The sequence below is a fragment of the Nannobrachium achirus genome (genome assembly GCF_963921795.1).
Source record: "Nannobrachium achirus genome assembly, chromosome: 8".
NCBI classification, from domain to species: domain Eukaryota; kingdom Metazoa; phylum Chordata; class Actinopteri; order Myctophiformes; family Myctophidae; genus Nannobrachium; species Nannobrachium achirus.
In genome coordinates, this window is record NC_137817.1 from 56880364 (window position 1) to 56905095 (window position 24732).

Sequence of the window (24732 nt, forward strand, 5' to 3'; positions counted from 1 at the left end):
CTCACCCCATGGAGACTTGATTTTTTGTTTTTGATGCATTCCTAAGTCAATAATTTGATTACATTGCTCCATTAATTGCTCCATTGATTCTGGAGGGAGACCGGTATCATTGAGATTTGGGAGTAAATCAGTTAACATCTAAATCTGCGACAAAAAGTAATTTTGGGGGTGAACTACTCCTTTAACACATTTGGCTGGGGACCTGCTGGAAATCTCTGCTGGAATGCACTCCAGAACAGGGATACTGGGTCAAGCACTAAAAAGAAAAATGATGGTACATTTATTTGTACATTGTATTTGTATTAATTATTTGCACATAGTTGTTTCAGTTGTATTTGTATGAATTGTTTGCATACGGTTGTTTCAGTTCTTGTGGTTTCTGTTTCAGTTATGTCGTCGTGCTGCTCCACACACAGACACTTCAACAGAAGCACATCATCAGTTCTTCAAAGTATGTATCCCTTTATTTGACAATCATGTTGCTTAACGGCCACAGCGTGTGTGTGTTTGTTAGGGATGGGACGATAAGCGATATTATCATTTATCATTCATTGATAATCATGATAATCATATTGTGGAGATTTAATATATTGTGAAATCGGCCTCCGTCATGCACTCGGATCAGTTTTACCTTTTATTTGCCGAGCTGCATATCCAGTACCATTTAAACCCTCTATTGGTAAAACATATAATATATGTACTTGATACAGTACAGTCTTTTTTTTTTTCACTCTACCAAATCTCTTTGCCAGTTGCGACGCGTTGTGAGCTTGTAGATCTGCTATTTTTTGGCAAATGTTCCACACCAGGATAATGGCTGTTGGGGATATTTTGATTATATTGCGATAACATTGTAATCGCACTTTCTTTGGTCACAATAATCGTGACATGACATTTTCATACCGTCCCATCCCTAGAGTGTGTGCGCGTGTGTGCGCGCCCCAGGACTAGAGCAGGCTTACGGTTGTTTATTCAAATCAACTCGTGCTCCAATCCAGTCTGTGCTGTACGGTAAGTGTGTGTCATAGTGCTGCTAAAATGCCAATAGAGAGTGTGTGTGTGTGTGAGTGCCTGTGTGATTTGAACCTTTAACACTGGGCCTGCTTTGTGTGTGTTTCCTAGGAAAACGTTCACAGCGTTGGCATTCTGTCACGATGGAAGGTATTTGGTGACTGGTGAGGTAAGAGTCATATCTGTTACAGAAGGTACATTGTCTGTGTCCATTGTAAAAAACAAAAGGTGAAATACAAGCCCACGATACGACACGTTTTGAGACTTGTGGATCGGCTATTCTTGCTACTTTTGCTTAACGCTGGCATGAATTAACTTGGGGGTTAAGGATGATTTACTGTAACTGAAGTTGTATAAATAAATTGCACAATAAAAATTAACAAAATAATAATAATAAACAATAAAATAATTGCATAAAAAATGAAAGTAAACTAAATGTGGTTATTGTCACCAGCCACACCCTAAATGTTTTGTTAAAATAACATTTATTCTGAGTTGCATTAATAAAAAGTCTTGCGTAGACCTGCAGAAACCCTGTGCTATGTTTTAATGTTGTGAGACCAGACCATTATAAAAGAAGTATAACTTGTATTGAATAGGGATGGGACGATATGAAGATTTCATATCACGACTATTATCATCCATTATGCTGGGGAGCAACGTTGGCAAAAAAATAGCAGCTCTACAAGCTCACAACGTGTCGCAACACGACACGTTGTGAGCTTGTAGATCGGCTATTTGTGAAAAGACTCTTAAGTGCATTATTTCCAGGTCCGTTTTACCAATGAGGGTTTAAATGGTACTGGATATGCAGCTTGGCAAATAAAAGGTGAATTGATCCCAGTGTGATTATTGTCAGTATCACAATAAACGATAATATCGATTATCGTCCCATCCATAGTATTAAATGTAGAACAGGGGTCAGCAACCTTTTTGAAATGAAGTGCCATGTTTTTATTTTCTAGATAGTCAGTGTGCCATGTCAACATACATTTTAATGACGCCATCAAATATTCTGACTTATTTGGATTTGCAGGACATTGTTATAACGATCGTTAGACTCGAACCATCTCCCCAAGTCCCTCCTCAGTCAAGTTCAGAGTTGTAATGAATGTAGAATTATGTGCAGGATGTAATTTGCTGTAAATGAGCTAACTTCATTTAATTGACTACGTTTAAAAAACGTTTTGTTTTTAAAATAAAAATTCTCTCACACTTCTGCCAGTGTGCCGGTGATCACCCTCCCCTGTGCCAATGTTGGCACCCGTGCCTAAGGTTCTGATGTAGAACATGTTGATGTGACTTGGGCTCTTGGTGTGTGTGTGTGTGTGTGTGTCTGTCAGAGTGGACACATGCCCTGCGTGCGTGTGTGGTGTGTGAAGGACCGAAAGCAGATCGCGGAGGTCCAGTGTCATAAGTACGGAGTTGCCTGCGTGCGTTTCTCGCCTGACGACGCCTACATCGTCTCTGTGGGGTACCAGCACGACTCCACCGTGTCTGTGTGGGACTGGAGAGTGAGTACACGCCCAGCCATACTGATGTTAGTGGCATTGTGAGATTGTTGTAGGTAGACTTTTTTTAAGGAATTCAGGCTTGAACGCAAATCTGTGTCATTTTAGGTTTGAATCACTTTAACCATTATTTTATGCTTTAACTATTAAAAAATATGTTGTTCCAGGGACCCCCAGAAACATATTTGAGTTACAAATGTTCGCTTTTAAAAAGATATATTTAAAGACTTGCAAATAAATAAATAAATAGCAGATCTACAAACTCGCAACGTGGCTGTGAGCTTGTATATCTGCTGGTTTTCAATAGTTAAAGCATTAAATAATTCTAGGCCTAAATGGGTTAAAACCTTTGCCTGCCCTTGACTAATGTATGGTGTGTGTGCGTGTGTTTGTGTGTGTGTGTGTTACAGAAGGGGACGATCGCAGCATCTAACAAAGTGTCCAGCAGAGTCCTGTCCCTCTCCTTTTCTGAGGAAAGCCGATACTTTGTTACCGCAGGCAACAGACACGTCAAGTTCTGGTATCTCGACGTCTCCAAGAGAAGGGTACAAAAATACATAACATATACTAGTACTTCTAAACAATTTACAATTTAGGCATTTAGCAGACACTCTTATCCAGAGCCACTTACAATAAGCAGGTAATACATCAACATCAACGCCAAGGACCTCCAACCTAAAAAAAAGACTGTAAAAGATCTTATTGCAACTGTCAGGTCGCAGTTACTATCAAAACCTCCACCGCCTGTCTGTCTGTCAGTCAGTCTGTCTGTCTGTCTGTCAGTCACGTCACACTTTTGCCCTACTCATATCTCCGCCATCGTTGCCCCTAGCCGCCATCGTTCCCCCTGCTCCTACAGTTTTTGCCCTAAAATCAGACAAATCGCTACACAGTATGTCTACACTTATCTCATCAACATGGATCTATGCCATATAGTGCCACCATCAGGCCGATTTTTTTAACACATTTTTGGACCTAAAATCACGCTGCGACCTGACGGTCGCTTATCTCCCGATTAGGGAGTCTTACTGGTTTGGGATGTTCCTTTTAGGCAGGGTGTTTAACTGTACTTGTACTGTACTACATTTCTATTGTATTGACTATACTTGTACTGTTCTCCATTTTTGTCTAATAAAATAATCAATCACTACATAATGCATAGCAATAGCACCCAATAAGTAAAAAACTAAAAAACCTAAAAATGCTATCTATCTTTCATGTATGGTCATTGAGGGTAGGCGAGTGCAATCTTACCTTAGCCCAGGGGTGCCCACACTTTTTTTACTTGAGGGCTACTTTTAAAATTACCAGCTCGACATGATCAACCCACCCCAATAAACATGGACCTGAGGTGGCTTTGGAATAGTGGCACTGGCGTTACATATAAGACAAACGTACTTGAAATGGGAAATGGTGGGGAAAAAGGTCATCCCATTTTGTATGGAAGTGGTATGTTTTTGGGGTTATTTGTAATGCTACTGACTATTGAAAACAAAGCATTGCATTGGGTGGTTTGCTTACTTTAGAAACCATGAAGGGAGCTGACAGGCCCTTTTTATGTCAATCAATCAGTCACCTTAATTCAAATGACAGATGTGACATATTTTTCTTTACATTTTAATTATATACTTTTAGGGCATGCCATGTGATCTACCTGCACAGCCTTTGTGATCTACTGGTAGATCACAATCTATCTTTTGGGCACCCCTTAGCCTGTACTACTGTATAATCTCAGTACTAACATTTTTGTGTTACTAGCAAACCAATAGTACTAACATAAACCCTTTTTAAATTGCAGGTGGGCAACAGCACGGTGCCTCTGATCGGCCGCTCAGCGTTGCTAGGAGAGCACAAGGCCAACGTGTTTTGTGGCGTGGCGTGTGGCCATGGCCCCACCAAAGACAACATCTACTGCATCACCAGGACAGGACTGCTGTGTCTGTTCAACAAGCAGAGGAAGCTGACCAACTGGGTAGACCTCAAGGTACTCGTCTGTCTGCTCGAGCTGCCATGGTCATCATGACATTTTAGAACAATGCCAGTCTTTTAGGTCAGTGGTTCTCATCCTTTTCAGGCTGCGACCCCCAAAATAATCACATTTTAACTGGGGACCCCCCCACCCTGACGAGCACTAAGAATTAAGGCATCACATTGTATATAACACCGTTCTATTGTGAAAATAGCAGATCTACATGCTCACAACGCCTCTCAATGCTATTTTCACAATTTCTGACTTTAATATTTGACCAAAATTGTATTTGTCATTTTAGAGGTAAAAGTCCTCAAATCGTCACTTTAGAAATGTGCAGATACCCTCTATACACTTAATGCTGGTTTGTTTACTGTTGAGTGAGAAAACAATGTTGCACATTAAGTTAATCATCTGGGGACCCTCCAAAATAATCCGACCCACAGGTTGAGAACCACTGTTTTAGAACAATGACAGTCTTTTAGGCTTTGAAAATAACATTTACGATGGAGCTTTTCAAATGAATTTCACCCACTTTACACCTGTAAACCTGTGAGACAAAGTTGATAAAAGATAAAAAGGCTAATGTCAGGAAAACGGTTGGTTGGAAATGCTTGGTTGCTGCATTTTATACAAATAAAATATTCACACATGGTGCAGTGCATAAAAGAGCCAATAGATGGCAGCAATGGCCAATCCACATGACAATCAGATTACAAACACCTGAGCAGCATTATAGAGGCGGGAAGAAAACATGAGATATCATTGGAAAAGAGCTGATATATCTGGACACACAGCAGCACACACTTTCTAAGCCGGCCGTACTTGTCCGGACCACGCAATCAGCCACTCGTACTTTCCCGTACTTTTATCGTAAAAATGAAATTAATTATAATTTTAAAAAGAAAACAGTCGCCGGTCTCTTTAAGAGAGCATCTCAAGGGGTAAAGCGTCAGAGACGTGATGACGTCATCTGCAACGGAGAAACTGGGATCCACAGGCCGCCATTACGTGCCATTCTATTGTGTATGCAGCCAGTTGTCCAGTGCGTCTCCTCATCTTTTTCGATCAGACGAAAGACGAAATCAAGGCTTCCGAATGAGTGGATTACATGTGATTAGATCGCTGTGCGTGCAACGAGGACGTAATGTACTTTCGGGCGCTGTTTTTTCTCGCGGTTTACCCCGTCTCGCTCCATGCAAATGAACGGTGGAAAACAGCCTTCAGCAGCATCAAAGTAGGTTGGCCGACCAAAAAACGTTCTTCATGCACGTGTTGCTGGCTTACACTGAGCGATCCGAGCGTGTTATCATTTGGTGCATTGCTTTTTTAAAACATGTTTATAAATAAATAGAAGATTGCACGGCAGTACCTCTGTACCCCTGTTTTTAAGGGGCCCCCTTTGGCTTTGAAAGGGTTAAAGTGAACGTGAATTTTATTAAATAAATGCTAATGTATTTATTAGCATTTATTTATAATTGAGACTAGGAACAATTTTATTTGAACTAAAAGATCAATGTGGGCTTTACTTTTTGTGCTATACTTAGCCATCCTTGATTGATTGATTGATTGAAGACTTTATTAGAAGATTGCATAGACGGTACAGTTCACTGGTACAAGGTCAACTAAAAGGAGATCCTAGAAAAGACTAAGCTTATTTCCATAGGAAACCATTGAAGTATCTCATATAACATTGAATGACAGACGGATAGAACACAGTACTATACAGTAGATATAGTAAAAAAAAAAGTAAATAAAAATAAAATAAACAGCACAAAAAATACATACAGTAGGTAAATGCAAAGTTTGTTATTGCCAGTTGCGAATGGCTGCCGCCTGTAAGTGGTTTTTCAGGGCGATTTTAAAGAATGCTAGTAGCAATACTTGTAGTAAATTCTGTAAGGCAATCATCATTACAGCTTCTGTATTGTGAGGTTGTTGGTAAGCCATACAATACCCAGTCCTACTGTACTGATTTGTGTTGTGTAGGTGTCTTGGGCCAGTGCTGTGAGTGTGAGCCTGGGTCGTCTCTTCTGCGGTTGTTCTGATGGGATCATCAGGGTGTTTCAGGCCAATAACCTGTCGTACATGACCACCCTGCCTCGACCACACCGCCTAGGAGTGGACCTCACCCAGCCTCTGCAAACCAGGTCACACACAAGAACCTCTACAATGACATAAAACACTTCACTTTCACTCCCTGCAGAAACCAGCAGTACAAGAGGTCCTGGTAGGATAGAAAACCAGCAGTACCAGAGGTCCTGGTAGGGCATACAAGCAGGAGTACTAGAGCAGTCGTTCCTAAACATTTTAGCCTGTGACCCAAAAGAGATTAGATGTTTGCCCTAACCCAAAACTAGTCAAAACAGCAGATCCACAAGCTCACATGCGGCGATTCGCACCGCGTTGTGAGCTTGTAGATCGGCTATTTTTACTACTACTTAGACATTTGTTTTCTAATTTATGGAATTTATTAGAGTTTTCTTTTATTATTAATGAAATGACTTGAACAAATCATTGCATTTATTATTTTTGTATTCATGAAAATCTTTTTGGAGGAATGTTTTGAAATAATAATGATTAAAAACAAATTGTAGGAAAGAGACAAATTAAGGGACCTACAACAATTTGTCCGACCCACAAATGGGTCCCGACTCTGCTTGGGAACCACTGTACTAGAAGATACAAACTCTATGGGGCTGTTAAGTCTGACATCATTTTGTAGGCAGAGGAGACCTTTTGCCCCCCAAAAAAGCGAATCTTTTTACTATTTACTAATTTTTCTTCTCTTTGTTGTTGAAAGGAAAGTGTTAGAATTATACTTTAGTCGTTATTTTTGTCTCGGATCTGTTGAAATAGCGAGGGACAGATATTGATATTAAATCTGCTTGGAGGTCTGACTACAAAATGATGTCACGGCTTAAAAGCCCCATAACTAGTATATTGTAGATGGGGTCAGAGGAAGACAGATGAGAGAGATCTCAGTAAATGATTCTCCTGTTCCTTGATCAGTGTTGAAAAGTGATTTTGATGGTCCAATTAAACATGTTCTTGTTGTCGCTTATTAAATATGCATTTACACTTTTTTTGTGTCCCCTTTCTCATGTCATTTCTTGTCTCAGTTCGCTGCCACAGGGTGCTGTGGTTGGTTGTCCAGATGTCCTGGCGTTATCCTTTGACCCGGTGTCCAGCCAGCTGTCCTGTGTGTACAATGACCACAGCGTGTATGTGTGGAACGTGGCAGATCTCAACAGAGTTCTGAAAGTCTACTCTGCTCTGTATCACAGCGCCGCTGTCTGGAACATTCAGGTTAGTCTCTTCATTATCATAATGAAAAGACCAACATCTATACAGGATGTATTATCAAATGAACCCTCCTTTGAATATACAGTATACAGTACATGGTGTGCTGATCCCGAAGAAGTTCAGGATTTTGTTTTATGTTGTGTAACATTAGCGCGCAGTCAAAGGGACTCACGGTTGAAGCGACTCACTGCTGTGTTCTACTGGGCGATGACGTCATGAAGCGTGTAATCTCCATAGGCTCCTATTCATTGCGCTGCAAAGACACTGCTTTATCTCCCAAAAACGCTTCGATCGCGGAGAACCGTTTTTTTTCACGCCAACGCTAGGCCGCGGCGGTTGGCCCGTGGTTAGAATTTTTCATCTCCCTCTATAGAGATGTCCCGCTTCCCTCTACGACCAGGCGTTCGGGAGTTACAGACTCCTAAACCAGAGTAAATGCTGTTATGTTGAGGCAAGCTACTTCCTGAGAAGACAGCAAGACGCGCTGTGATTGGCCGGCAGTGTATGATCCGCACTGTGATTGGCCGGTAGTGTATGATGACGTAATTTTGCCGCGAAATCCGGTCCCCGGCCAGGATCATAGAAAACATATTTACAGAAGGCTTTAGGGGCTGAAATTCACGGAGTGGGTCTTCTAACACTTTAGTGATTTAATAGTTAGATCAAATTTAAGATTTGTTTAATTGAAAAAGTTACATAGTATAACATTAAGTTGGTAAACTTTTTCTTTTTCCCACAGACATATCCTGACCAATCAGAAGGGTCAGAGGCTTATCTCCCGGCAGGTTCCTTCCTGACCTCTTCCTCTGACAACACCATCAGGGTGTGGCACCCAGACCTGCCTCCCGACTCCATGCTCGCTAACCTCTACAGCAGGGTACGATTAAAAACATTCCCACTACACCTCTTTACACCTCTTTATCAGACCTGCCACCGACTGCATGCTGGCTAATAGTAAGGGTTAAGTAAGGGCTTCAGATACAGTGTCAAATCGTGGAATAAATTCCTTACCAAAAAAAATCTTCACCAATGTGTTTGTAAAGGTCTCTAGTAACACATCTCATAAAGAAGGACATTCAGTTTCCCTAGGAGAATCCTTGACAGCTGCTGAAAGTTGGGGTCCCATTAAATTAACAATACAGGATAAAACACACCAAAATAAATATGCTTTAAGTAGCATGTGAGGGGTCAAACTACGGGTTTTTCATGATTCAGAATCCATTGCAAGCATTTGTTTTCCACGAAAAACATTCCTTGGCCAAAAAACGGCCAGACAAAACTATGGTTTAGTGATGAGTCATCACTTTTCACAGTTTTGAAGGAATGTTTTTTTGTGTAGGATCTGCTGAGGGTGGTGTATGTTGGAGAAGACATCCAGCACCTGCAGACAGAGACGGAGGATGGAGCGATGGCAGCAGCCGGGGCTGAAGGGAAGGTGGGGGTGAGGGTGATGGCAGTGAGTCCTGATGGGAAGTATCTGGCTGCTGGAGACCGAAGTGGAAACATCCGGTTCGTTTTAACAGTTTCACTGCATGTGTTACTACCATTTCTCATTAATTAAAGGGCCACTTCACCTCTGGGACAACCGGATCTTATTTTATTGTTGTTTGGGACACGATCAACACAATCCTGAGTTATTCTTTTGTGTTCAATCTGTGTTTTTATATATTTTAGTATTTCAGCATGACTAGTGATGCATTTAGTATCATCAGTGATGCGTTTTGCATAATATGATGTAAAACACATCACTATAGCCGGGCAGATAACAGAAATAATCGTTCACTTGCGGATACAAGAGTTGCCAGCAGCTGACCAAGTGTGGATGCAAGTTGGAATGCTGCAGTCGATGCAAATGCTACCGCTTCAGGTGCGAGGTTTAGAAGCGTTGTAGTCTAGGCCTACTATACTATTGTACTATACTGCCTAGGCCCTAGATAGAAAAAACTTAAAAAGACAAAAAAAAACTACCTCCTGCCTCGACAGGATCATCACCTTATCGTGGTGAGGCAGTTTGCGTGTCTCCATGACCCCCAGAGCTATGTCGGCAGGAGTCTAGACATAGAGACTAGACAAAGAGTGATCCCACGGCGCTATTATATCTACCATGCATTTTAGCCGCGTCAGCCGCTGTGCATTGAAATCCGCTCTGTTGAGTTACTACATTACCACCCCCCCCCCCCCCCCCCCCCCCCCACACACACACACACACACACTATAAACATCTAACAATACTAAGATATACACTACCACCCATTTTACCCGAGTCAGACATAACACAAACCTCTAATTTAGCAGAATATTAGGTTTCCGGGACTGATATATGGTACAAGGAAGCCATTGAGTAAGTCCATGGGTCCAAATTTGGAAGTCTATGGGATTTTATTGCGGAATGCAAGATTACTGTATATTCAATGGCGGCCATCATGAAAATTGGTGCTTGTATCCGCAAGTGAACGATTCACCTGTAATATGCACTTTATCTGCCTCACTACTAGTACATGCTGAAATACTGAAATATCTCAAAAAACAGATTGAACACAAAACATAACTCAGGATTGTGTTGCTCGTGTCCCAAACGACAATAAAATAAGATCAGGTTGTCCCAGAGGTGAAGTGGCCCTGCATTGTGCTCCAATGGAACCGAGCGCAAACAATCCCCCACAATATTGTTTTTAAATCAGATTTTGACCGGTCTTAGAAGGGGCCGTACCCTTGATAGAAATAGAGGAAAGGAAACTTTTTTGTAAAAAAGAAAAGGGTAATGTTGTCTTTGTTGCTCTTTTTGGACTGTTGCCTTTCTGTGACTCTCGATGTGTGGATGAATTTATGCACAGTACCCAAAGATGTGATTTACTAATTTAATGTATATCAGGTGGTGTTGTAACTTTTTGTTTTATTGTGTGTGTGTGTGTGTGTGTGTGTGTGTGTGTGTGTGTGTGTGTGTGTGTGTGTGTGTGTGTGTGTGTGTGTGTGTGTGTGTGTGTGTGTGTGTGTGTGTGTGTGTGTGTGTGTGTGTGTGTGTGTGTGTGTGTGTCTAGTGTCTTGGACCTCCAGTTTGTAGAGGAGTTGACGAAGATAGAAGCTCATGACTCGGAGGTTCTGTGTCTGGAGTTCTCCCCTCCGTCCACAGGTAATGCCACACCTGATCGATTGAACACTTAACTCTCTTACTGCCACATTAAGGATATCTTTAACTGCCATCAAAGTAGCATACCTTTGCGATTTTATAGAAAAAATATCCATCCATTATTTCCAACCGCAATCTTTTGTAAAAGACAGGCTAGGTTTTCATTGTAAACAAGGAAGCTGCCTGCACGGCCATAACATGGTCTTTTTTCACGCAGATTTTTTTATTTGGAAGCTTTTTGATTCTTTTACCAGCCTGGCATATGATCTGCGCACATATCGTCTGCTATGTGCGCGACGTGCCCTCGCAGGAAGATAGCGCACAGCTCTGCGTTTTACATGAGTGTGATATTTATTTGGTTACAAAGAGTATAATTAAATTCTACTGTATATACGGCATAGATGCCCTTTCCTGCTTTTATTATACATTTACCCGCACACTGCCGATTGTCCGTTTCAGAGAATTTATTATCTCCTCCTCCTAATGTTTTGTTACCCACACACCTGCTAAGAGAGGAACTGGGTGTGCGTAAACCTTCCCTTCAATTATACATTTACCCACCAACAATAAAATAGTATTTTGTCAAACCATCAATGGTCATCCACAACAATATCAACATTTTCTTTTGTTAATATTGGTTCCCAAACTGGGGGTCTCCCCCCAAAAAACGTGGGGGTCCCCAGATGTGCAACATTGTTGTAAACAAACTAACATTCAGTATAAGTGTAGGGTATCTGCACATTTCTAAAGTTACTATTTAATGACATTAAATCATGAGATTATATTTCGCTTTAATCCACGTGTTTGTCTGTATTGTGTGTTGCAGGTGTGAAGCTGCTAGCCTCCGCTAGCAGAGACAGACTGATTCACATCTTTGACATGGAGGACAACTACAACTTATTGCAGACGGTTTATGAGCACTCAGGATCCGTCACTGCAGTCTGCTTCACTGGTAAATAAATATACATATTAATACTTTTATACCTGTTGACATGGGAGCCCAAGTCAAGAGTTCTGCCTAAGATGGTTAATTTATGGGGCAATTCTCGCTATTTCTATGTGTCATTAGTTCGATTAAGGGTTAGGTTTAGGCATAGTTTTACTGAGGTTAGAGTTTGGGTTAGGTTTAGGCATAGTGGTTAACATTCACCAGGTTAGCATTCACCCGCATCGAACAAATGGAACGTCGACAAATGTTTTGTCGCAATATCGACATGCACCCAATTTATGAAGATCCGCCTACGCTCTGTAATTAATCCATGGCAACTCAGTCCAGCACACTTGAAACCACCTGCAAGTTTGCTTCATGGCACCATGAAACATCACACCACTGCGTGTCTTGTGAGAGTGTTTCCACCACTCCATGACTCGAAGACAGATGGTGAAGATGTATGATTAAATATAGACAGTTGTTATAGTTCAAATGTATTGTCATGTTGTTATAATACAATGAAAATGCTTGCCATCCGGCACTCGCTGCCCGGAGTCACTTGTTTACTTCTGACATAGATATTTGTATTTATGTCGTATGTACATTTCCGGTAATGCATGTTCAGTTTTTTTAGGACCTAGCTGCACAACAACTTTGTCGTAGTGAAATAATAAGTTGACTCTTGTTCCTAGGTATATGTCCAGATATTCATATGGTGAGCTGTGGAGCCGATAAGAGTATCTACTTTCGGACGGCTGAACAAGTAAGATACTTTTAATAATCCGTATTGATGTGGTTCTGTCTGCATGTATTTTTCCAGATGGAACCACTTGTCTTGTGATCTTGTAGATCTGTTCTTTGCTGAATGTTTGCCCCAGAATATGAACAGAAGAGAGGGGCTCGCAACTCACTTCTGATAGCTCCCAAGTTTATTTTTGACGACAAGCTAAAAACTGACGTTTCGACCCTTTTTGGTCTTCTTCGGTATAGGGAGATGAAACTAGGGACAGAATAGGGACATGAGGGTTCAAGTAGCTATTTAATCTCTATTCAAATAATTACGGTTTACTACAGTGGTCATGACTAGGATGCTAAAGGTAATGTGTCGCCAATGTACTTATATTGTGTTGTTCATTCAGACAGACGGTTTTAGTTTCTCTCGGCGCCACCATGTGGTAGAGAAGACCACGCTGTATGACATGGACCTGGATGCCTCCAACACGCACATAGCCATCGCATGTCAGGACAGGAACATACGGTAGGTAACAAGACATGTCAGGTAGGGCTGTCACAATTATTACATAATCGTCTAATCGTGATCATTTGACATTATCGCAATTATTTTGTCATAATCGTCATAATCGTGAATGTTGAAAAATGTCCGAAATAGTGGAAATAGCAGATCTACAAGCTCGCTTGTGAGCTTGTAGATCGGCTATTTCCACTATCAAAGTTATTTTTTAAGTAGTAAGTTGTCAAATATGTCAGTAATTTCTTTGTATATTTAGGTTATGTGTCATATCTACCATGTACAACTTCAAAGCCTAAAAGCCAAACAGAAATGTAATTGTCAACGACAAAAACATCGTTAAATCGTTAATCGCCAATTATTTGAGTGACAATTAATCGTCATGTAAAATGTCATATCGTGACAGCCCTAATGTCAGGACAGGAACATACCATTGGTAACTAGACATGTGTGAAGTGCTCTTATAGTTTTCTGCATTTGTGTCGCCATACATTGACAATATTCAAAACTAGAATTCAAGTTTCATTTTTATTTGTCAAATACTCAACAATACAGCCAGATGTCAGTGTTACATAGAGTAGCATCATCTGTGTTTATATGTATGAAAATCTATTTACAGGGTTTATGATGTGCAGAGTGGGAAGATGACCAGATGTTTTAAAGGCTCGTCGGCTGATGAGGGAACTGTGCTGAAGGTACCTCCTCTTCTTTAATACAGCTAATAATATACAATTTCAATCTCAATGTTGTTACTGAGGGGGCATGGTTAGGGCTGTCACAATTATTACATAATCGTCTAATCGTGATTATTTGACATAATCGTGATTATTTTTCATAATCATCATAATCGTTTCCATGTCAAAAATAGTGGAAATAGCAGATCTACAACGACGCGTTGTGAGCTTGTAGATCGGCTATTTCCACTATCAAAGTTATTTTAACCCATTCAGGCCGGGAACACATTTTGCTGTTTGGGAGGGGCTTACAGTACATGTACAGTATGTAGCAACATATTTGTTTTGTAGGCTAATTTCTGATTTAGCCCTATTCTATAGGTTAGGCCTAAAAGGAGCTATAGTCAACTTTTTCATTGTAGGGCCGACACTTTGTTTACATCCTAGTCTATAGACTAGAATGTAAACAAAGTGTCGGTCTGACAATGGCCAAAATGATTATTTTATCATTATTTTACGCTTTTTGTGGTAATATTTGAATAGAAACACATATATGAAGCTTATTTCTTTATAAAATATTTTCGAAACATTATTTTTATTTTAGCATCCGTTTTTCAAGAAAAAGTTGACTATAGCTCCTTTAAGTAGTAAGTTGTCAAATATGTCAGTAATTTCTTTGTATATTTAGGTTATGTGTCATATCTACCATGTACAACTTCAAAGCCTAAAAGCCAAACAGAAATGTAATTATCAACGACAAAAACACAATTAAATCGTTAATCGCCAATTATTTGAGTTACAATTAATCGTCATGTAAAATGTCATATCGTGACAGCCCTAGGCATGGTGGCTCAGTCGGTAGTGCTGTCACCTCACAGCTAGAAGGTCCTGGGTTCGATTCCCACCGGGCGATGCTGTGGGTGCTGGGGGCGTGTTCTCTCCTCCGCGTCATCACCGCCCACACACACCCTAGGTGGGGTTGGCAAAAGGGTCTTTCTGTGTGGAGTTTGCATGTTCTCCCCATGTCTCCTAGGGTAGATACCCTCACAAAAAACATGGCAATAAGCCTGGTCTCTATAAAGCCTCCCCCTGGCCAGCCGGGGCGCCTGATAGAGGGGAAAGGAACTGGTTGGAATAACATGTTCTTTCCACATGTTACGTCCAACCGGGGAAGCTCCCCACTCTCAGGTGATGATAAGAAGCGGCCTGCTCACTCCTCATGCACTGAAGGAAGCATGAGCTCAGTTCGGGGCTCTCCCCAGTTTGGCAGAGGGCGAGCAGAGCCCAGGATTACAACTTAGGCAATTGGCACTTGGTGAAAAATGGGTTACAAAATCGTGGGATAAAAATTGAAGGAAAAAAAAAGTTGTTACTAGTACTGTCATTAACACTGCTACTAGTTCTACTATTGCTCCTGAGGTGTAATTATTAATACGTCTATTAGTACTAGTGACTTTTTTTTTTCATTCCCATGTTATTTTGTGGTCTTTATCGTCTATGTTCCATTTGTAGTTTGTGTGTTCCAGGCACATGAAAAATCGTCAGGTTCTCAGTTGACATTTCTGACCTCCACCTTCTGTCTGTGTTCCAGTCAGTCTACAGTATATGGTTTTAGTGGTGTAGCTCGGGCTTTATTCTCCTTTGCCAACCATATCCCTCTGAACAGAGAAAATACAGTCAGTACGTATTGCATACTGTTTGTATGTATTGTATCGCTGCTACGTTATCCTCCATAATTTGGTGTTGGGCTCCATGTTGTGTTGTAGTCCTTGTTCACCATAAGGTTTGTTCACCATAAGGTTTTGCTGTCCTTGTTCACCATAAGGTGTTGCTGTGTGTTTCAGGTCCAGATTGATCCTTCTGGGACATACTTGGCCACCAGTGATTCAGATAAGAATATCTGCATATTAGATTATCTAACGGGAGAATGTGTGGCCACGTTGTATGGACACTCAGGTAAGTTCTGCATGTCTGCCCTGCTACTTCAATGTTGTGGAACATGTGAAAATGATGAAATTATTTTGTAGGGGGGAAAATGCCTATAATTACATGCCCAAAATGGGGATACCAGTCAACCCATTTAGGCCTGAACACAAACCTGTGTCACTTTAGATGTGAACCACTTCAACCATTATTGTATTCTTTAACTATTAAAACATAGCAGATATACAAGCTCACGGCACCGCTCTGCGAGCTTGTATATCTGCTATTTTTGAAAACATTTGTGCAAGTCTTTGAATATTTTTGATAGTGAACGAAAGTGTGAACGACCCATTTTAGGGATTTGTACGAATCGTTCATGAGTCTTGCTAATGATTCGATTCTTATGAATGAATCACTCATGAACGACACATCACTACCGTGGACCCCCATCTCATAATATGTGAATCACTACACAGTATGTCTACACTCATGTCATCAACATGGATCAGGAAGATTTTGGCAAAACACATTTTTGCCCTATTTGTGGAGATAAGTGACCTACGGTCGCTTATCTCCCGATTAGGGAGTGTTACTGGTATGTTGTTAAAGCATTAAATCATTCTAGGCCTAAATGGGTTCATGTGGTTGATAGTCTGGTTTTAAACGATGTAGATAAAGGAGTACAGTTGACTGTTTAGTGACTCACGTCTTGTCATTGTTGTGGTTTCCATAGAGATCATCATGTCCATGACGTTCACAGAGGACTGTAGGCATCTGATCAGTGTGTCAGCAGACAGGTGAGTCATCCTAGTTTACATTTACAATACTTAGTTCGCTGCAAAGTAGGGCTGTAATCTAGCCCTGTTTTAGGGATTCGAACTTCGGGGGGATTTTCCGAACGGACCATCGAACCTTCGATGGTTCGTTCGATTGAATAAAAATCGGACCATCGAACGTACTGTACCTTTAACCAGCTAAAACAGTGTAGGAAATGATTTAAATGCGCTGTTTTATCCATTGAAAACGCGTGGATGCGTGGCCGCATTAACACCTAGGCTAACACTTGGAAAATCCAACCCAATCGGAGAAAATGTTGCGCAGTTTGTTGACGAACAGGCTCAATGGAGTTGCACGGATGATGATTAGACTTGGTGACTGCGTCGGAGCGCGTCGCGTTCGGGCTGAACTGGTCTCGATGTAACAACCCCAGAAATCGCATTATAGATCCTTTAGGGGGTTGCAATGAAATCCATCTTCTGCTCATGCTTAAAAAATAATAATGTTTAATCTTTGGGTGCATGGATGGGTGTTCGCTGTTCAGAGCACACACACGTCTGTCTCTGCCCAGCTCAGCTGCTCTCACTCTACTGTCATCAAGCGTGTGTCAGCGAGGCTGGTTCACGGCCCCAAACAGGAGTGGAATTGGAGCGGAGGACGGTCCTTGATCGCTCCAAGCTGTTCTGGTGCATTTTATAACTACTTTAATGGTCACCATTAACTGTTAGTGTTTACCGGTAGGCCTAACTTATTTCGTATTTGGCTTTCTCTACTACTGTGATATTCTGAATAGGCCTATCGCATTCTGATAATAATTTTTCGTGTTAAAAAAAGAAGGAAAAAAAAAAGAAAAAAACCTGAACCCATTAATTCCGAACTTCGATTGCCAACGTAACGAGCGAACGTTCGAATCCCCGAAGGTTCGCTTGCAGCCCTACTACAAAGCACGCTTGGGTCATTGCGTAGCTTTCAGTGTGAACGCACCATCATACACGCATTCATTCAAACCAGTTAACCAATAAAACATCACCTATTTCATTGTATTGTGTTTTTTTAGGGCTGCAACGATTAATCGTAATCGAATCGATTATTCAATTAGTTGCCAACTAATTTAGTACTTGTAATCGAATCGGCAACTAATCACTGGAATTTGTATTAATTACGTGCAGGAATATAGGGTCAAGAACAAAAAATATGACTAGAAATATTATTTTTTTAAATTACCTATTTGAATTTTTCTTTAATCAGTATGCAGTCTGAAAAAGGTACTTATTTTGTCTTTTACTAGAAACCTAATCGGCAGCTGAGCAAAATGTAATGCAATTAATCGATTAACCGTTTCAATAATCGACCGATTAATCGATTATGAAAATAATAGTTAGTTGCAGCCCTAGTGTTTTTATGATGATTTTTTTTGGAGAAGTCTTCATTTGGGTTTCTTGTGTTGCTCAGTTGCGTGTTCATCTGGCGTCTGGACCATCACATGATCACCACCATGACCTCCAGACTGTCTGCAGGCGTCAAACCTTCACCCTGCAGAAAGGAGAGGTACACTAGGACTGTACATGATCAATAATACACTGCATAAAGCCCTTTGCACACAGGCACGTTTATCCGCACGGATAAAACGGACAATTTCATTTTTTTAAAAGAAAACAATGATTCTCTATGACCTCATGCACACCGGATCCGAATTAGCCGTGCGACGAGTGGCTGCGGCCGTGCGTTTTTTTCTCGATCGAACCCAGTTCGATTTGTGCGTCTTGTCGCATGCGGTAAAAAACTCATCACTCCTTTTATGAATCCTTTTGGGATCCGCAGCGCCGATTCCGCACAGCCTTGCACACCAAATCCAATGCGTTTTATTCATGCAGCAAACGAAAAAAGTGCAACTGTCCTGTGTGCAAAGGGCTTTACAGTAAGGTACACTAGTACTGTACATGATCAATAATGCACTGCATTACAGTAAGGTACACCAGTCACCCATATATGGAGACCCCTGGTACTCGTATATGGAGATCCATGGACTGTATGGTACATCCCTTTATGCCCATACATGGAGATCGCTGTCGGAACCAGCCACACAGATATGGCACTCCCATATGAAGTTAGATTTGGGCTTAACTCATTTACCCCCATTTTAAGACCCCTTCTGAGGGTCCACACCGCCAGGATTTTGCCTACCTTTAACGTGGGCGCGCGCGCGAATCCATTGCGCGATGGTTCACCGATTCCATTCACAATACGATCCAGTCACGGTAAGCAACAAAACACAACAGCCTTCCATTTCCCAAAGCGAAACCGATTGAGCGCAGCGTGGACGTTGCATAACATTAAACCGGATGGCATTTCGGCAGACAGGATACAGGCGTCGTTGTCCCGCCCCCCCATTTCCGGTTTGGAACATCTGGATCCGTTTTTTGTGAATAGCGCCCGTCCATAGAGCGCTATGGACGGCGAATCGGCGATCATACTTTTTTGTTTTATAGTTATTAAAGCTAATTGATAACTCGTCATACTTGTCATAGGCAGAGTGGACCCATTTATATAACTCGTCATACTTGTCATAGGCAGTAAATGAGTTTTAATATTGATGACATCAGGGATCTCCATGTATGGGCATAAAAGGGATTCTGTTAAGAGTGGTTCTCATGACATCACAACATACAATCCCTTTTATGCCCATACATGGAGATCCCTATCTGAACCAGCCAAACAGATATAATAATAATAATAATAAACTTTATTTATAGAGCACTTTTCAAAACAAGGTTACAAAGTGCTTTCCAATGGCAGAATAAAATACAGTGCAATAAAATTCAATGAGATAAGACAACAGTAAACAGTAGCATTTAAAAGGTAAACAACTAAACAAAATGAGTAAAACAAAATATGGGCCATGTCTTGGCCATCTGGCTAGTGATGGATATCGATGACATCAGGGATCTTCATATATGGGCATAAAAGGTATTCTGGGGAATACCCATATATGGACTTGTGATATCACCTGTGATGTCACAGTGATATGTCAAGGGAACCACAGTGTCAGGCGTGACCTTCAGAGATACACGGATACGTGGACAAGATGTGCCGGATGTGTCATCACAGTGACATCAGAGCATGATGTCGAGCAGCAAACCCATAAATCGTAAAAATGTGTACACACACGGAGACAAGCTGTGACATTGGTTTTTCGACCTGTGCCCCGGGCTAACGGTATCCAGCACACTTATCTTGTGTACCGTACATTAACAATGAACATGTGAATTTAACTGTGTGTTCGTAGAAGACAGACCTTCATTGTCAGTGAGTTGTCTCGGATTGAGGACGAGGAAGACATCTCTGCTACCACTCTAGAAGTGACCCAAGACGAAGCCTTCAGGAGTGTGACCCCTACTCAGCTGGATCTGACCTCAGGTCGGCCTCTGCATTACCATCTAGGCCTAGAATTATTTAATGCTTTAACTATTGAAAAATAGCAGATCTACAAGCTCACAGCACGGCACCAAGTGCTGCACTGCGAGCTTGTAGATCTGCTATTTTTGAAAAATCTGTTTTTTTTGTTTGTTTTTTGCCAGTCTTGAATATATATTTTTAAAAGCATCATTTGTCACTAAAATATTTGCTTCTGGGGGGTCCCTGGAACAACATATTTTGTGATCGGGGGTCCACGGCCAAATACATGTAATTTTCAAATCAAAGATATTCAAAGACTTGCACAAATGTTCACAATTGTCTACACTCTGTGCCGTGCTGTGAGCTTGTATATCTGCTATTTTTTAATAGTTGAAGCATAAAATAATAGTTATAGTGGTTCAAATCTGAAGTGACACAGATTTGCGATCAGGTCTAAATGTGTGCAGCTGCCGGAAAACGTATTCATGTACTGTATTTTGAAGTCGATGCATGCCATAGGATAATTCTGAAAACATTGCTGTTGCTTTTCAAAATGTCCTAGTAATTTTGCAGCATTCATTTTGGAATACCTGCAATGAATGAATGAATAGTTGAATTCATTCATCGTTTGTGCCTTATTACATGGATAAATGCTTCAATTTAGTCAACACACACAGAGGAAACACTGAAAAGGTGTAGTCTGAAACCCATGCTTTTTATGCCTACCTTTTTTTGAAGAGTAACTTACAAGACAAAAGAAAAAAACACATTTTCAGAATTTGACTAATAGGCTTCCAATTTTATATTGGTTTATTGGCCTATTTTACATAAACTCTTATCATTCATGAACGTGTCAAACCTCAATTTGAACCAAAGGTTGAGGAAGAGCCCTGGCTCCATCCAGTCTCGTCCTCAATATTCAAAATCACACATTAAAAAAGCACTTTTGTCTTTTGACTTTTATCAAAACATTGAACCACAAGTCACAGAAACACACATTGTTCCCCTTGCCGTCATGCTGACTACAATGCCCATATAAACACTTAATGAATGGTCTAGTTCAGGGGTCTTCAATGTTTTCAGGCCAAGGACCCCTTAGTTGAGAGAGAGATGAAGCAGCCTTATCATAGATTCCATATACAGTAATTTCATTGTTTGTCAGCACCATCAGTGTATTTTGGATTCATGTCAATTTGTGTTTTCAGATATTTAACCACTTAAACTGTCAATAGCCTACTTAATAAACTTGACCTTTCACTCTGTACTCAGCTGTTTTTTTCCCCTCTATACCAAAGCTCTTTGCCAAAAATATCTGATCTACAAGCTCACAACGCCTCGCACTGCGAGCCGTTGTGAGCTTGTAGATCTGCTATTTTTGGCTAAAGTTCTCCGAATATGGACACTAGGGTTCAAGTGGTTAATATAAAAAGAAAAAAATCTATCACTCAAAGATTTGGAGGACCCCCTGTAGTAACTCTGTTGAAGACTCATGGTCTAGTTGTTAATAGTCTCGCGTGGCCAGACTGTTGCCTCCGCGATTTGGTCAAATGCTCCCAGCATACAGTCTGGCAGACGGAAATAGAAACGATGAGTGCGAGATGAAGCGGAAGTGAAGCCCCCACGTCACTTCCGCTTCAGTCTCACATCACACATATTTATCATTATCTAAATAAAAATCATATAAGCATGTTTAGCTTGCTGCTTAGTAGAAATGACATTTTAAAATATATTGTTTTGAACATTAATGCCCGTTTTCGATACTCGCCGTTCGGGAGCTGCTGTTCCAGACTATATAGCATTCAGAGATTGTGGAATAGTTGTCTGGCTATGCGAGACTAAGTTGTTAACAGAAGCTCTTTGGTTATGTTACAGATTTACCCCCACCTCTAGAGACCAACAGGAAGATGCCCATGTGGTTCCGTAAACTGGTGAGTCCAAATTGGTCTTCCTACTAACAACTTAACCATACATAACAGGGGTTGATACTAAGGTCTCAGAGGCACTTGCCCATCGTGCAAGTACAGGTCATGTTCTACTTACCCAAAGTTCATGACCGCTTGCCCGAAAAGTAAATCGTCCATTATATGATGATGGGTAAGATTTTATTTACAGCTCAATTTAACACTTATTTCTTTACTATCTGGGCCTACGCGATAAATTGTCATACCTCAATACCTCACAATACCAAATACCTACATAGCTATGATTGAATATGGCTATGGTTTCACACTTGTTATTTTATATTTTTAAGTGTAGCAACAGTAAAAACGGCAGATTATAGGTAAACGGTGCTCTTATTTTATGTGTACTAAGACTTTGTGTCTCTCCGTCTACATCAGTGGTCGTTCCTCAAAGTGGGGTCCAGGGACACATCACGGTTCTGTGAGGCGCTTTCCAAATGGAGAGACCCAATGTTTGGTTCCATTTGTACGCTCTTTGAGTTATGGTTCCATTTGTACAATCTTGAGTTATGGAGGTTCTTGAAAATGTTAAAGTTGGAGAACCACTGGCATCTCTCATACTGTCTGTGTGGTAAAATCTCTATTTCGACGTACCATTAGTCCGACTAAGGGTTAAGTTTTAGGGGGTTTAGGCATAGTTTTGCTGAGGTTAGGTTGTAGGGTTACGTTTAGGCATAGTTTTACTGAGGTTGGGTTTAGGCATAGTTTTACTGAGGTTAGGTTTTAGGGTTGGGTTTAGGCATAGTTTTACTGAGGTTAGGGTTAGGTTTAAGGTTTAGGCATAGTTTTACTGAGGTTAGGGTTAGGTTTTAGGTTTAGGCATAGTTTTACTGAGGTTAGGTTTAGGCATAGTTTTTCTGAGGTTAGGGTATGGGTTAGGTTTAGGCATAGTAGCATTCACCAGGTTAACATTCACCAGCGTTGGACGAATGTGACGTTGAACTATCGAACGTTGTAATAACGCAAGGCTCGTGTGTGTGTGTGTGTGTGTGTGTGCGTGCCAACGCAGGAGGCCACAGAGCAGAATACGGTCTCGGTTGTGCCCGTGGTCAGAGGGACCCCTGACTCTGAGGCTGAGCAGCCCCACTCCCCCAGGGGCCGGTGGGAGAGACTGAGCGCCCCGTTGCCTATCTGGCCACATCAAGCCGCCTCCCCCCACGCCATTGACACAGTGGAGGTAGGGATGGGACCGAATGAAAATGTCAAGTCACGATTATTGTGACCAAAGAAATTGTGATTTTTACGATATTATCGCCGTAATCAAAATATCCCCAACGTCCATTATCCTGGGGTGGAACATTTGCCATAACATTGCAGATCTACAAGCTCACAACGCGTCACAACGCGTTGTGAGCTTGTAGATTGGCAATTTTATGGCAAAGAGATTTGATAGTGAGAAAAAGACTATCAAGTACAGTACGTTATTTCCAGGTCTGTTTTGCCATAGAGCAGGGGTCTTCAACGTTTTCAGGCCAGGGACCCCTTAGCTGAGAGAGAGATGAAGCAGGGACCCCCATTGCTACATATTGTATAGAATTGTGTTGCAGATTGAAAAATGTTCATAGATTTCTTAGACAGCTTAGACAGCACTGTCATCATGTTGGAGTAATGTGTGTTTTCAGACATTTAACCACTTGAACGTCAAATACTTTAGTCTGCTCTTCTTTTCCCTCTACAAACCTCTTTGCCAAAAATAGCCAATCTACAGTTGTAAGCTTGTAGATCTGCTATTTTTTTTTTAAATCACGTTAAACAATAACATTATCGTCCTGTCCCTAGCCGGAGGAGGAGGACGTGAACTTTCACCCCCACAGTCTGGACGCTCTACTGAGAGAGGAGGACGACGCTGGTGACTACGATGCAGACCAGGTAGTCATGGTATTGGTATAGTTAGTGCTAGTAATGAAAGTAATGACTGTGGTAGTTTTCACTCAGATCAGTTGACGCAGCGATGCTGTCCAGTTTTGATTTCGTCGACTAAGACTATGACAAAAAAGAATTGTCGACTGCGTTTTTTTCACTGACGAAAACTAAATAAAAACTAAGCTGTGATGACTAAGACAACAAAATAAAAACTAGACAAAAAACGTTAGGGAGGGACTAGTGGAGAAAAGAGTCACTTTATGTTTGGTTGCTCTCAGGTGTTGCATGCTGAAAATGGCAGATCTGCGACGCGTTGTGAGCTTGTAGATCGGCTATTTTAAGCATGCAACCAAGTGTGAATTCATTCATTACGATGCCATCAAGGCGACAAGGCCTGCCAAAATGCATTTTAGTTGACTAAATCAACTGTAGATTTAGTCGTATGATATTTAGTAAAACTTTTCAGGTGACTAAAACTAAATGACATTTTATTCAAAAGACTATGACTAACTAAATCAAAATGTGCGGTCAAAAACAACAGTGATGCTGTAAGAACCCTCGCTGAAAACCCCAGGACGTCCGAGACAATTCGCCTTCCTGGCCCCAAAACTGGAATAAACTCCTAGTTGTACTTGGAACGACTGACTCACTCCCTAGCTTCTGCTGTGGCCTGAAGACTCACCTCTTCAGACTCCACCTAAGCCCATAGCACTTGCCTACCCTCAATGACCATACATGACAGCTAGAAAGAATTTTTAGGTTTTATATAAAGTTTAGACTGATTGCTTGGTCTACCTACGTTATTTTTTTTTCCCTTCTAGATTGATATTTCTATGCATTTGATGTATTGATGTATTACCTTGATATTGCATTGATGTATTACCTGCTTATTGTAAGTCGCTCTGGATTAAGGGTGTCTGCAAAATGCCTAAATTGTAGTTTTAATAACGTTGACTTGTAATATAATTTATGAAAGGATGAAAATAAGCTCATGGTTATCACACTGTATAGTTATCACAGCTTTTGATGAGTAT

The 24732-nt window shown here is 41.0% G+C and overlaps 1 protein-coding gene across 2 annotated transcripts in view; it reads left to right on the top strand.

The window, feature by feature from the left end:
• Positions 1–24732, top strand: part of LOC308289544 (WD repeat-containing protein 62-like) — a 34934-nt gene that overhangs the window by 3546 nt on the left and 6656 nt on the right. Inside the window, exons 3-23 of one of the 2 annotated variants that reach the window (XM_080731255.1) lie at positions 389–451; positions 1123–1180; positions 2355–2525; positions 2933–3067; positions 4321–4506; positions 6481–6641; positions 7614–7800; positions 8537–8674; positions 9137–9306; positions 10836–10927; positions 11751–11876; positions 12548–12618; positions 12995–13113; positions 13724–13799; positions 15623–15734; positions 16435–16498; positions 17931–18026; positions 19765–19895; positions 21747–21802; positions 22845–23012; positions 23615–23713. In XM_080731255.1, coding sequence (XP_080587381.1) covers positions 389–451; positions 1123–1180; positions 2355–2525; positions 2933–3067; positions 4321–4506; positions 6481–6641; positions 7614–7800; positions 8537–8674; positions 9137–9306; positions 10836–10927; positions 11751–11876; positions 12548–12618; positions 12995–13113; positions 13724–13799; positions 15623–15734; positions 16435–16498; positions 17931–18026; positions 19765–19895; positions 21747–21802; positions 22845–23012; positions 23615–23713 — 2479 coding nt within the window. The remainder of the gene's footprint in view (positions 1–388; positions 452–1122; positions 1181–2354; positions 2526–2932; positions 3068–4320; positions 4507–6480; positions 6642–7613; positions 7801–8536; positions 8675–9136; positions 9307–10835; positions 10928–11750; positions 11877–12547; positions 12619–12994; positions 13114–13723; positions 13800–15622; positions 15735–16434; positions 16499–17930; positions 18027–19764; positions 19896–21746; positions 21803–22844; positions 23013–23614; positions 23714–24732) is intronic. The other variant, XM_080731256.1, reaches the window with a different exon arrangement.